The 14,080-nt window shown below is 40.0% G+C and overlaps 1 protein-coding gene across 1 annotated transcript in view; it reads right to left on the reverse strand.

Annotated features, from left to right (window-relative positions):
• The window catches only part of robo1 (roundabout, axon guidance receptor, homolog 1 (Drosophila)), a 232,849-nt gene that overhangs the window by 7,305 nt on the left and 211,464 nt on the right, over positions 1 to 14,080 (reverse strand). The window contains exons 19-23 of the mRNA XM_017308101.1: positions 13,510 to 13,664; positions 8,107 to 8,490; positions 7,467 to 7,583; positions 5,357 to 5,501; positions 2,947 to 3,171 (exon numbers count right to left, since the gene is read on the reverse strand). Coding sequence (XP_017163590.1) covers positions 2,947 to 3,171; positions 5,357 to 5,501; positions 7,467 to 7,583; positions 8,107 to 8,490; positions 13,510 to 13,664 — 1,026 coding nt within the window. The remainder of the gene's footprint in view (positions 1 to 2,946; positions 3,172 to 5,356; positions 5,502 to 7,466; positions 7,584 to 8,106; positions 8,491 to 13,509; positions 13,665 to 14,080) is intronic.

Below are 14,080 nucleotides of genomic sequence, written 5' to 3' on the forward strand. Positions count from 1 at the left end.
GGGAATTAATTAAAAACTGCATTTACACTCAAACATGATTTTTTTCAGCTGATCAAAAGTTTAAGACCATAGCTCAAAAAAACCCGAAAACCCCCCAAAGCAGAAATCAAAGTATCAAAAAAAAGGACTCAGTACTGAGTAGCTCCACCATTCTTGTTGATGACTACAAACAATCGTTTAGGCATGCTTGATGCCAGTGTTTCCAGGAAGCTAGTGGGAACGTTGCTCCAAGTGTTGAAGATGGCTTCACGAAGGGCATCCACTGTCTGGAACTGATGTCCAYTTTTGTAAACTTCCCTTGCCATCCATCCCCAAATGTTCTCAATTGGGTTTAGATCCGGGGAACATGCAGGATGGTCCAAAAGATTGATGTTTTTCTCTTGGAAGAACTCTTTTGTCAGGCGGGCATTGTGAACTGCAGCAATCATTACCACACAGACGAGGGCCCTCAGTCATGAGGGATRCCCGCTGCAACATCTCCACATAGCCAGCTGCTGTTTGACGCCCCTGCACAACCTGAAGCTCCATTGTTCCATTGAAGGAAAACGCACCCCAGATCATAATGGCGCCCCCACCACTGTGCCGTTTAGAAAACATCTCAGGTGGGATCTCCTTGTCATGCCAGTAAAGCTGGAAGCCATCAGGACCATCAAAGTTAAATTTTTTCTCGTCAAAGAAGACAACTTTCTTCCACCTTTCAATGTCCCATGTTTGGTGCACCCTTGCAAAGTCCTAACGGGCAATTTTGTGGCGTTGAAGAAGACGTGACCTTTGAAGACATTTTCTGTTTCTGAAGCCCTTCTCTCGCAGATGCCATCTGATGGTTATTAGGCTGCAGTCAGCACCAGTAATGGCCTTAATTTGGGTACAGGATCGTCCCKTATCTTGACGGACAGCCAATCGGATCMTGCGGCTCAGAGCTGGTGAAAKTTTTTTGGGTCTACCACTTKACTTTTTTGTTCCATAACCCTCAGGATCATTTAAAAAATGGAMWWWSWSTGTCTTACTGTGTCCAACCTCAGCAGTGATGRCACGTTGTGAGAGGCCTTGCTTATGCAGCTCAACAATCCTACCACGTTCAAAGTCAGTGAGCTTTTTTGCTCTTGCCATCAGGAGGTTTTGACAGTGTAAAGACTTGACAGAAAATGACATGGAATCCAGATTTTTGCACAGCTTTGGGCTTTTAAAGATTATGGTCTTAAAGTTTTGATCAGCTGAAAAAAATTATGTTTGAGTGTAAATGCAGTTTTCAGAAAATTCCCTGCTCAAAAGTTCTTGTCTCTTGCATTGATTTTTTCCTTTAACATTGTGGAGCTCTACTTAGAACCTTCTTAAGATCCAATAGTGCAAAATGCAAATTCTTGCAATTTTTTGACTGGYCTTAAGATTTTGATCAGGAGTGTATATCTCAGCACTAAAGTACGGCAGTACACAGACATCAGTTGCTGTAACTGCAGAGGCATTTTTTTAGCTTTAGTTTTCATGACAGTTAAAAGGCTGGTTAGAAATCATCATGAGTAATGTTTGTGGCCTTTTGGAAGTTTCTGAAAATAAGTTAAGGGTCAACATTACCCAGCAAGTCAAATTTAAAAATTTTAATGATCTATTTGCCATGATATTAACCATGCAAAAACCTAGTTAGTTAGCAAGGGTGTGTTAGCAGATAGTTACAGCCTCGAGTCCCAGAACACAATGAAAATGTCTGCGCACAACTGAACTTTTGCCTAACAGAAAAGTCCTGAGAGGAGAAAAACACTACATAAGCTACACAAGAATGTATGAGATTAAATAGTTATGTTGCAACAAAATGTAACATCTGTGATTTGAGGGAAAAATTACATTTTGTTTAATGTACTTAAGACATTTTAAGGCTTTAATTTGAGATACCTGACTTTTTAAGGATGCACTGACACCCTGACCGCATCCTTGACATAATAACTGCTATCAGTGCTAACAGGCACTGTTTAGCTAATCAAAAGGCTAAAACATTAAAAATGTGAGCTCTGCTATCATTCTGTCTTGGTTTGAAAATACTTAGTCAAGCTACCCGTGGTTATTGATAAAATAAAATGTAAAAGATTTAAAATTTTAATTCAGTTGTAAGCAAGTACAGTTACTAAAACCAATTGTTGTTCATCTTTGTTTTAAGATGCAGTTAACAATGCTAACTCTAATTGTGAGTTAGTACAATTAGAGTTGTGCTAACTCTAATTGTGTTAGAGTTAGCACACAATTAGTTACAATTATAAATTATAACAAATTTATAATTGCTATAAAATTTTATAATTTTATAACAATTATAAAATTGTAATTTTATAATTGTTATAAAATGTATATTTTAATTTTAAAGCCTACTAATTTGCAAAGTTGCTAATTCTTGTCTTTCTTAAAAATAGTTTGGTACTAATCATTCTAATTGTGCTAATCACCAGGCCATTTAAAATAACAATTATGTTTTGAAGTAATAAAATCCAGTTTCACACACAATGTGAACCTGTAGCAAATGCTTCAAATTGTGATTATAGTTACTGAAGTTAAATCTTAGTTGCCAAAATGATCCTGAACTGTGCAAAACTAGAGACTAGATGGTTTGTTAACAGATTATTTTACAAAGGTTTCTACATGTCGTAATGTTTAGTGACATATAATAAATGGAATTTATTTAAGGCAAAACCTTTTTCCTCCTAGTTTGGAAATGAATTGAAACAAACGACTTCCCTGAAGGTAAGAAATCACCCCAAAGGCCAAAATGTGCTTTTGAAAAATGGCTGACATTGCAATGCAATATACAAAATCTGCAGTTAATGGAGTAAATCATGACAAACAGCTATGAATTTTAAATATACAGGATGGATCTTAAAAATAATGTTTTCTGAACACCAGCACAGTCTTGGTTTTTCTTTTTTTTTTTTAGATACTTATGTCATGCTTGTGTTGCGGGCATACCTTCGTTCGTGGCTGTTCGGCATGTCCTGAAGCATGGGCTGCATCTCCTCCTGGGGGGAGGGGGTCAGCGTGGCCGTGGACTGGTGGCTGTAGGACACAGCAGCTGGGGAGGAGGCTGCCCCGCGTACTGGAGGAGTCGGACCCCGCTCTATCTCCTCCTCCAGCTCATCAGGCTGCAGGTACATGTGAGATGGAGGCATGGGGCACTGCATGTCAGGATCACAGCTGCAACAAGACATAAACAAGGCTTGTTAGCTGCACATCAGTCAATGGAAACATGATGGAAAAAAGCACTAAATATTTATGCCATCTTGATATAAGTCAAAGAAAAAAACTCCTGGGGTAAATACTTGTGATGAATGAAAGAATCGTGCTAAACAAGAGTTGAATAGCAAGGAATAGTAATCTAGTTACTAGATTCAGAAACTCAAAAATCTAATCTTTTCTGTTTATTAAATGCATAACAGTTGAGTCCTATCAAGTTGTGTTGACAATACTTTATAGTGCAAAAGTTGTTACTGAGAAAAAAAACCTAATATTATTTCAATATTTAAATGTGAAAATCACCCAATACAAATGGTGCAAATTTCAGTCAAATGTTTAAAGACTTTTAGCATTTTAAGACCAACCTTAAAAAACTAAAGAATAACTAACTCATGTTCATATGCTATAAACTGATTGCAGTTTTCTGGCGGATCTTTGAAGAGCTTGACTGATTATGCTTTTGGCAAATACAATTTCTGTTTTATTTTGTCTGAAAACTCACTAAATATAGTCACTATGTTGGCTCTCTCATGGCAAAGCAAAAAGAGACAGTGACCAGTTTTCAGACCTTTGCTGAGGTAGATAAGATGTAAATATTCACAGATCACCCTAAATCAGTGGTTCTTAACCTTTTTTGAGGTACCCAGTGTTCGCATTCACGGAATCCTTCTTATTCCTGCTCCTCCGCAGCACTGATTAGCTAAGCAATAACGTGATCCTCTGCAGCAAGTGATGGCAAAGCGGGGCGTCATCACGACTTTACACAAGTGCGTCTTTACTCCGCCGAACCCCTGAGACCGACTCATCAAACCCCTGGGGTTCGATCGAACCCAGGTTAAGAACCACTGATCTAGATAAACTCAGATAAACAGCCATTCTACAAATTACTCAGTTGCTTTTTATAAATTATTTCATATACAGCGAACCCTCGCTATAACGCGGTTCACCTTTCATGGTATAGCTCCTTCGCAGATTTTTTTGTGCAGTTTTTTTCACAGTGTCAATCATATGGTCAATCAGCGTCCTGATTGACCATAAAACTGTAAAAACAGTCTCCGCGCTTCTTCTCTACCTGAGTGCCAATAAAGTTACGGTATTTAATACAGATTGGCCATTCAGGAGATGGAAACTGAAACTTTGAATGCCAGCTGGAAAAAAAACTGTGGCTAGAGGCAGCAAAACCCCAACGGAGGCTTGACGAGATCCATCGCTCTGCCGTAGATACAGCTGTGAATCTCTCGGGGCAGCTGGAGGAGACTCTTTAATGACATGACTCCGGATCACATTAAGGCCTGATTGATGCACACACACATCTGCTGATCTGAAAGCAGGTTTTGTTCTTTGGTTTCAATTTTCGGAACGCAACCCCTAAGAAAAACAAGGGTTCGCTGTAAATGTAATGTTTACTTCATTTTTTTCTACAGCAGGAGAAGTTTTGTCAAAAAAGCTCAACAGCCTAAATTTCAAAATGTTGTAAAAACTTTTTTTTTTTAATAAAAATCTGTGGGGGAAAAAAAACAGTCCACAAGGATCCTCATTCCAAACACATTCACTTAAATGTTCACTTTATGGTACATGTTCACATTTTTTATTGACTCTATATCAAATATATTTTAAATTTAACTGAAGATATGACATAATACTATGTTATTAGTGAACCCCTACCTAATAAGACGAGGTAAATATACACCAAACTAATGACCTCAATGACTGCTGTTCTATAAATGTAGAAGTTTATGATGGTGATTTGACGTAAAAAAAATGCATTATTATGTAATGAAGGAGCTGATAGTAAACAACCAACAAATTGGTTTCAGGAGACATTTTTGTTGCAAGTTTATGGGGAATCTAATGGTAAGAGATTACCATGGAAACTTCTATGTTTAAAGGATATTTTAAGGCTTGTTTGATTTACTCTATAAAGGGCAGCCATGTTGCTCTTCCTCCATTTAATTTTACACTTGTTCCCGGTTTTATAAAGGACTTTTTAGAGCGTGAACAAGAGCCATCAGGACATTGTAAACTTTCCTAAACATAAGAAATCAGAATAAATTTAGCCTAAAACAGATGTCACAAACCTGCTATGAATCTCTAAACTCTGTTTCTCTTTAAAAAAAAACCCAAACAGTGTTTATTGTGTTTTTACCTTTCCTCCAAAGAGAGTGAGTACTCCTCTGTGTTACGCAATGGGGCTGGGTTTGCCGGGGGTGGGGGAAGAAGGTCAGCCCAATTCATTGTGCTTTGCTTGGGTAGTTTGGGGGTCCGTACTCCCTTCTTATGACCCTGACTCCCTGCTTAGGAAAGAAAAGGACGCCCTGACAGTCACAACAAACAGTTCCCATGTACAAACTCAAAACTCTGAAATAGAAAAACATCAATTCTGAACAAAAACATAAATTTACAGTATTCAAAATGTAAATTAACAGGGCTGACAGAGAGAAATTGTTTTAATTTGCATAGTTTTGTAAAGACATGATGAGTAAAATGCTGGCTATAGAGGAAAAGCCAGCGGTTTAAGCCGGCGTTTGGAGAAAAGGTGTGAGCAAAACTGCAGAAACGGCTCCAATTAAAAGCAAGCTATTAAAATGGTGAGCCAATGAGCTGTGATGTGCAAGGAGCAGTAAGGGCCTCTTCTTAATGGTTTGAACTTCAAACGTAATATCAGAATGGATACATGGCATTAAGGTGGCAGTGTTGCATGCCGTCTGCACTGTGTAGTCATTTGTCATTGTCCACATACAGACATTGAGAACTTGATGCAATTAAGCTGCCCCAAAATGGAAAGTAAAGCCATTTAACAGAATTAGGTCAAAATAAGCAGATGCTAAATATGACTACAAAACCGGATTCAGAAAAACAAAATTAAAATGTACCTCCATATTTTCCTTCAAATATGGTAAAATCTTTGGTAAACATTTGCGCCTACAAAATGGAAAAAGCCTACATGTCAAGGAGCTGCTGTCTTTGTGAAATGTTTTTTAAGAAACTGGAAAAGTAAACTATAAAATATTGATTCCTAAAAATAGCAGTATCTCAATCGAGGCCCTTTTATATAATTGATATAATAGTCCTGGTCAGGAAATATTACCATATTTTCCGCACTATAAGGCGCACCTAAAAACCTTCAATTTCCTCAAAAGCCAACAGTGCGCCTTATAATCCGGTGCGCCTTATATATGTACCAATATTGAGCCACAACAGGTCTAGCAACTACGGTAAGCAGCCGCCGACTTCATTTTCCCCATAGAAGAAGAAGTGCGCAGTGCATGCTGGGACAGTTGTCAGAACGCTGGTTTGTTAATAAAGTTTGATAATACCTTTAAAGCCAGGGGGGGCAGAGGGGTGAGGGAAGAGAGACAGAGAGTGCGGCGGCAGTGTGTCGGTTGGTCTGTGTTACCCAGAAAGCAGTTGGGCACAATATCGCAACACCAACACCATGAGTGAAACAATGACTGGGGCAGCCTACTATACAAAGCACTCGGGGGCTACTGCTTTACAAATGTGGATGTGTAATAGAGTACGGAACAAAATGGCAACCCAAACTGAAGCGTCTATTCTATTATAATGCGTTTTAAAATAGGCCATTCATTGAAGGTGTGCCTTGTAATCTGGTGCACCTTATAGTGCGGAAAATACGGTATATCAATTAAACCAGKACTTATTAGTGTGCTGTAACTTTATGTCAGCCTCAGCAATGTTTTTAAATCAGAAACGTGCATGTACATCTCTTGGTGGGCTGTGCTGATAGAATAAATCTGGATTTTCCTCACAATCTAAGAGTGTTTTCACATCTGATAATCCGTTAGACTCAGTTCTATTGGGGACTGAAGTTGCAACATTTATTAAATTTTCAGCCACTGTGGTTCACTTTCACACCGCAAAGGTTGCTCAAACCAAAGCTTTGAGCAACCTGCTCAACTCCTCGCCTGTGGTGGCGCTGCATTACAAACAAAGGAAGGAAACGACATGAAAACCTCTAAAGAAGACACTGAACGCAACTTCCTTCTTCATAAAATGTCAACAAAAATGCAGTGGAGAGAGTGGACAGGCATTTGGAGTGGTGAAATTTTAGCGATGTCTTTTGTCTTTGGCCACAAGCCATTTCTCCCACCAGTGCTAGACTTGCATGTTTGTTTTGGGTGCAGACTCTGCCTTGCGCTATAGGCATTATGCGTATGGCATTCACATACCCATGTTAATGTGTATAAAATTGTCTTTCAACATGAAGACAGTCTTATAAGCTCCAAGCTTCTTACCAGAGGTGCTACTGCTGCCTCTATCTGAGCTGTTGTAGGAACCTCCGGTGTGTGTGTCATGGGTCTGGTTGTAGGGGATGGTGGCGGGCATTGGACTGTCACCTCCTCTGTACCGGTCTGTCGGCGAGAAAGCAGTTTGTAGTTTGTTCAGAACTCTTTGGCTACTTTGAAAAGAAAATTTAAGCGCAGAAGAAGCATCGTACAAACAGCTACACATGGCAAGAGGCATGCAGCAAATTATTAAATGTGAACACATGCAACAAAACACCACGAGTATCACTCTATCAGAGAGGTACATTAACTTGATAATAGCCTGAGTAAAAGATCTGCCCTCTTCACAATACTAAATCCAGGACAGTGCTTGACAACATCCCAATTTAGAAAAGAAAAGAAATGCAGGAAGGAAGATGGAGCGGAACATGAATGGTATAGAGAAAAAGCAGACGGAAGGAGTGATGATGCCTGTGTTCACTGAGAAGGACTGAGAGAAAGCCAAAGGGTTGATGAGCATGAAGTCTTCCACAGCGGGCTGAAACAGCCAGAGGCCGAAACAACAGTAGGGAAAGTCAAGTGGAGGAAGATCATGGCTCGGAGATGACTTCTGCAGCCGTGGCTGCCCCCCCTGCAGCCACACACTCACCCTTATTCAGCTTGTTTTGCTCCAAGATGTTGTACTGAAGCTGGGAGCCCATTTCCTGCTTCTGCTGGATGGAAGGAGGCTTCCAGCAGTGTTTCTCATTTACTTCCCCTCCACCCCCGAGTCCACCTCCACTCCCTCCGGTCCCTCTGTCCGAGTTCATGTTGTTGCCCATGATGGCGGACTGGATGAGCTGCGTGGTGGCGTAAGGCGTCGGCTGGCCCCCAGGACCGACAAAGCGGCCATCTTTGAGGTTCGGACTGTTGAAGGTCTTCATTTCGTTGATCTTGTTGGATAGGTCTACGTCTCCGTAGACGCCGGACTCTGGCACCATGAGGTTGGTCTGCTTGTTATCCATCTGGCTGTTATAATTGGCGATACAGTCGGCTGGGGAACATGAGGAGGGAATTTAAGTCAGTCTTTACTATACCACTGATCAGCTTCTGATCAAATGTAAAGCTGAAAGGCTTATAGTATTTGGGTCAAGTCCAGTTCATTAGTACAGCACATTTCAGCAACAAGACAGTTCAAAGTGCTTTACATGATAAAAACAATACAAGCAACCAATTATGACAAGCAACAGACATTACATTTTGTCAAATGCCATCATCAAAATCACCTAGAATAATACTGATTAATCTATATTAGTAGATTTCTCGACACAGGTAAAAGAAGGTTCAATGTTCAAACTTATTGATTGTTCTTGGTGATTTATTTTCCTCTTTCACCAAACAATTACAGAGATCAAACTTTCACTTGTTCTCATGCTACCTCTCTTAAAAACCATCGGCCCCAAACCCTGCTGGTCCTTCACCAGGTCCATGCACTTATAGAAAGTGGACTGATCCAGATTACTTCCTGTCTAAATTTAGAAAATAAATGAGAAAAATAATAAAACAAAAAATAAATAAAATCAACAATTATCAACCAACAATACAATACGAATAATAGAAATTTAAGAATAAAGTAACAAAATTCAAATGGATAAAGAAATAAAGAAAAATAGCTCCAACAACTTCTATTCCGCCTTTTCTGGCTCTGTAGGTCCGTATTACACACGACCCTTTGCCATGGCAACCGACAAACAACAGCTTAATGAGCAGAGAGAGCAGAGATTACCGATCAGAGGAATCAACTCCAAAGAGCAAACGATTCCCACACAAAAAAAACGCTAAAACAGAACATCCAGTCCGTTACATTATGTTGTCAGGCTTAATGTCTATATTGTGATTATTAATAAGTTTTCGCCTGAGCACAGCGGCGGTTGATTAGTTGATTTAAACAGCTGCTCTACTGATGACTTGGTGGGCGGGTTGACCTGTTTTAGCGCTAACGGAACCAAAACACACCGAACTGCACAGCACATCCTAAGGTTATCAAAGTCAATAGCAGACCAGCAATAGTTAGGCAAGTATAACTGACCCACTGCTCACTTGTTCAATCTCACTTGTAAACAATAATCACTGATATTATTATTGTTGTTGGGTCATTAATTTGAACACGTTTTGTTGATTTAAAAAAATAATAAAGTTACGAACGTTTTAAGCGAGTCAGAGGAGGACGTGCTGGTCTCAGCGTCCTGGTGGTGTTCAGTTTGTTAATGCCGAGATCGACTCAAAACCTTCCGCGAACGACGTGTTGCACTGCTGCTGTAGTAAAGCACGAAGAGTTCAGAAACGATATGAAATGGGAAAAAAAGTTATTTATTAACTGATTAAGTCGTGTTTTAGATTGTTCTTGAAAAACTAATCAGTCACGGCTGATTAGTGGGTGAACTCACGGCTGCACAGTGAACCCACTGATTTTTACACCAGACAGCTGCTCCCCTCTCTTGCAGGTACTGCATACCCCGCTAAATCTTTTAGGGGTACGCAGTGCCCGACCGTACCCCCCCTACTTTCACCCCTGGGTATACAGGAATCGGCTTTTAATAATTTTTTTTTTTGCTTAGCCTCACTAATGACTCTGTGTGGGCATCATCTCTGTTCTCCACCATCTGATGGTGGCGGCAGCGTCTTCACTCATGGAGAAGGACAGACAGACATGTCTGTATCAAAGACACGGAACGAAGCGCGCCGTAAAAGCACAGCTTCACTGACAGATCCAATTTTCTCCGGCTCATAAAATATTCAAATCCTCCAGCAGATCTGAGAGCCAGCCCCCGCGGTAAAAAACCAGAGACGACCATATAGGTACACGCGGCTCACACCGCACATTTGAGCTACGCATCAACACTTCAAAGGGCTGACGTGCGAAAGCGCCCCTATGGCTCAGATAAAGGGATATTAACTCTGATTTCTTTGCTCTGTCACCCAGTCGGTGATCCTCTTAATGTGCGGAGTTTAGTTTTGGCACACACACAAAGCTTTGCGTCTGGCAAGCTATTAGCAGCTCGTACAGCGGGGCATCATGTGAGCGACTTAGGGCTGCCTGTTTTTGCCTGTTATTCCCTGTTAAACATTGCGTGCTGCGTTCAACCTCGGAAGGGTGATTAGCACCAAGAAAAACTGAAGTTGACTATGAAGTCTGCGGAATGAATTATTAATCCTCACAGGGAGAGGTTGGAAGTCGGGAGAAGCGATTGAGCGGCTGGATGTATATTGGGTCGAACAGCTGGACAGGAATTATGTGGCACTTTCAAAGCCGGAGCCCCCATCGAGCATAATTTAGAACATAAAACATTTTATTGCAGCCCAAGTTTCCACTGACAGGGTTGCTGGTCGTGGCTGAAAACTATTAACATTAAGCCCTGTCATCCAGGCTTAAGTTCTGTAGGTCACTGTTCTCCAAGTGGTGTAAAGCTGCCTTACAGAGCAATCGGAACAAAATGATCCTTAATTAGTTTTAAAACGAGTGCTTGATCTCATTCACTTTTAGCAAGCTCTGAAAATAGTACCAAAACGGTTTTCTATGAAGGTATTTTATAAAACATTGAGCCTTTGTCACGTTTCTACTGGTTATTTATAGGAAAGTCAATGGATACTTTCACAAAAAATAAAGGCTGGAGATGAGCCCCACAAAATATCTTCTCAAGTGAAAAAGATTGAAAAGAGAAAATGTAAAGTTTTTATGGAGTAGACCCATTCAATAAATTAAAATAGAAATGTTTCAGTAACTATCACCAAGTGAAACACATTAAATAGATTTAGACAAAAACTGTTTCAACACATTTAGTTCTCATGCTAATAGCTAATGAAAACATGAGATTTAAAATAATATCAGACCAATAAACTATGTTTAATTTTAGAGGTGTGCCGATTGATCAGGTGGAGCCACTCCTGCTCCACCTGGTAGTGACTCTCACACCGAACCTCTGCTTAAAGCTGCAGCATCCAACTTAAAAAAATAAATTTTACATACGTATTAAAACTTTTGCTGTCCTAACATGAGACAGATGATCTCTGAAAAAATTATCGATCCTTGTTCTGCATAATTACTCCGCTCAGTCAGAAACAGCCACTCAGAACTAGCAGTAATCAGCTAGCCGCCATGCTATCAGGAAGTTTTCATTCAGTAACTCAGGATTGTTTATTGTAATGGATCCTGTATTTGCTTTTGAATGTTAAGTTTTATACTTTAATTTTTTTGGCAATGTTGAGAGGTTTTATTTTGGCTCTTCGCATTATTTAGCCTCTTCAGAGCCTTCCTGTGTTATCAGTCTGTTAAAGATAGTATTACTGATAGCAGTACAATTTGCACAATGCCTGTTTTGTTTAGTTTTCTTCTTGGAAAAAGTTATTAAAAACAAGTTTTGTCTAAATTAAGGTGAATTCATGGTTCCTTTTTCCACATAATGTAACCAGTAGTGTTTATGATTAAAAAAAATAATAATAATAATTATGTGATCGGTATCGGTGATCGGCCCTCATGGGTGATCAGTATCGGTATCGGCAGGAAAAAACCTGATCGGCGCATCTCTATTTAATATATTTACTCTAACGAGACACATTAATGCTTATATTCAAATTTCTTGAGTTTGACTGTAAATAAAACATTACAAAAAGCAAAAAAAAAAGCATAGCTGTTTAAGTGAATTCAATGTTATTGATTGTTCCACTTCTAACATTTTCTGTTCTGAGTGTGTTTCACATGGGAGGATAGTTAGTGGTGCACCACCTCCAACTGTTTTCTAAAGAACACAAAATGGATTTTGTGTAAACGAGATGTTAACATCTTAAAGTTTCATAGAAAACGAATTTGCCTAAACTGCTTTTACGTCTTCAGATTTGTCTTTTTTTTCCTATAGTAATTTATTTGTATAGCACATTTTTATTGCTGGTAGAAGTCCACTTTTGATTTTCTTCCCTCTTCGACAAGCTATTAGCTTAAATTCTCATGCCTTTTTTATAATTTCCAAAACAGAGAAGCCTTTCAAGCGAACATTTGGAAAGTTGTACTTGCAAGAATACACAAATGCATATATTTCCTCAGTGAAGATATTTCTAATGTCTAGAGGAACTAGTACTTTTTCATCAATATTTCAATAATTACTGTCTTAAAACAAGCTTCTATATCTGGTTAAAAAGTTACTTATAATTTGGTTTTGTCTTATTTCAAGAGTGATAAGATATTTGCACTAGAAAAGTAGACCAAAAAACACTTTCTAAGATTGAGTGTTTTCACAGTGTATGTTGCATGGTTGGTGCATTTTGATTCATGTTGATTCTTTTTCCTTAGTATTTTCTAAGTTGGTACTCCTTACATAATGTTCTAGAACCATTTCCAGGGTCTGTTGGGGAATACATTTTTGTTTTTCCTTAAGAGGCTTTACAAAAGATTGACAACTCATTTCTCAAAGGAATATTTCAAATGACGGCCTAAATGAAGGGGCCGGGTACCTCACTGTTGGGGAAGGGATAACTCTAGGAATTGGGACTCAGTCTAATCCTATCCCTCTTTCTGCTGACCCTATTCCTCCTCCTCTTCCTCCCTCCATCCTCCCTTTCTGGACGCCGTCTGCAGGCCAGCCCTGACCTCCTTCGCCTGCTGCACATTTCTTAAACAACTGAGCACTTAGAGGAAATTACATTACTGGCTATAACAACTGTATGGAAATCAGCAGAGCAATTTGTTTAGCAATAGAGTAGAGCTATAAGCCCTGCTCAGTGTACTCCTTTTATTTCCTGCCTAAAATAGCTCTACCCTAACCTCAGATAAATCAAACACACAAAAACACGCTCTCCTGTTTTTATTTCTTGCGCAGACCTGCAGAAGGCAGAGATGCACACCGACTCTCCAGAGAGCTAACCCAGATATCAGATTGTACTCCCCACTTCCTTTCTTTCTTTCTTTTTTTTTACACTGCAGATTCCCCCGGCTCCCACATATCTTATCACCGTAACTATTTTGTTAAGAGGCTGCGCCGTCACCTCCAAGAGTCAACTGTTTACTTTTGGTCTGCGTTACCTGGTCGGCTGTACGTGGCCAGGTTGCTGTCGCTGTTGCCGTTGCCCGCTGTGCAGCAGTTGATGCTGCAGTCGTTGTGGTTGGAGCAGGAGTTGGGCCATGTGTCGGCCAGCCAGGGCTGAGTGGCTGAGTCGCCCATGTTTAGCAAACCGGGCCTATAAAAGAAAACCCAAATGTTTAACAATAGAGACAGGCTTGGCCAACACCGTAGCGACATTCATCCGAGTGAACAGGAAGCACCCGCAGAAACAGAAGATTATGGAGGAGTTTATTTATCCAGCTGAGAAGAGGAAAACTTAAAAAAAAAAAAAAAGAATCTGGTTTCAGTAGTTTTTGCCTTTTGGGCAAACGTGCGCAAAGGGAACACATTTCAGGGTGGGAGGGGGCAATAACCCCCCCCCAAAAAAAAACACAAGCCCAGCTAAATAGATTGTGTGTGCTCGACTTGCCTAGAGCTGACAACACTTTCTCTGAGCCTCCGTGAGCATCAGCGATCCGCTTGGATTAGACAGCCAGATAAAATTCACTCCCAATGTTGCGAAATGTACATCCCGAGCAGTCAGTGAACCAC

Source organism: Poecilia reticulata, linkage group LG13 (assembly GCF_000633615.1).
Source record: "Poecilia reticulata strain Guanapo linkage group LG13, Guppy_female_1.0+MT, whole genome shotgun sequence".
In the NCBI taxonomy this organism is placed as follows: Eukaryota; Metazoa; Chordata; class Actinopteri; order Cyprinodontiformes; family Poeciliidae; genus Poecilia; species Poecilia reticulata.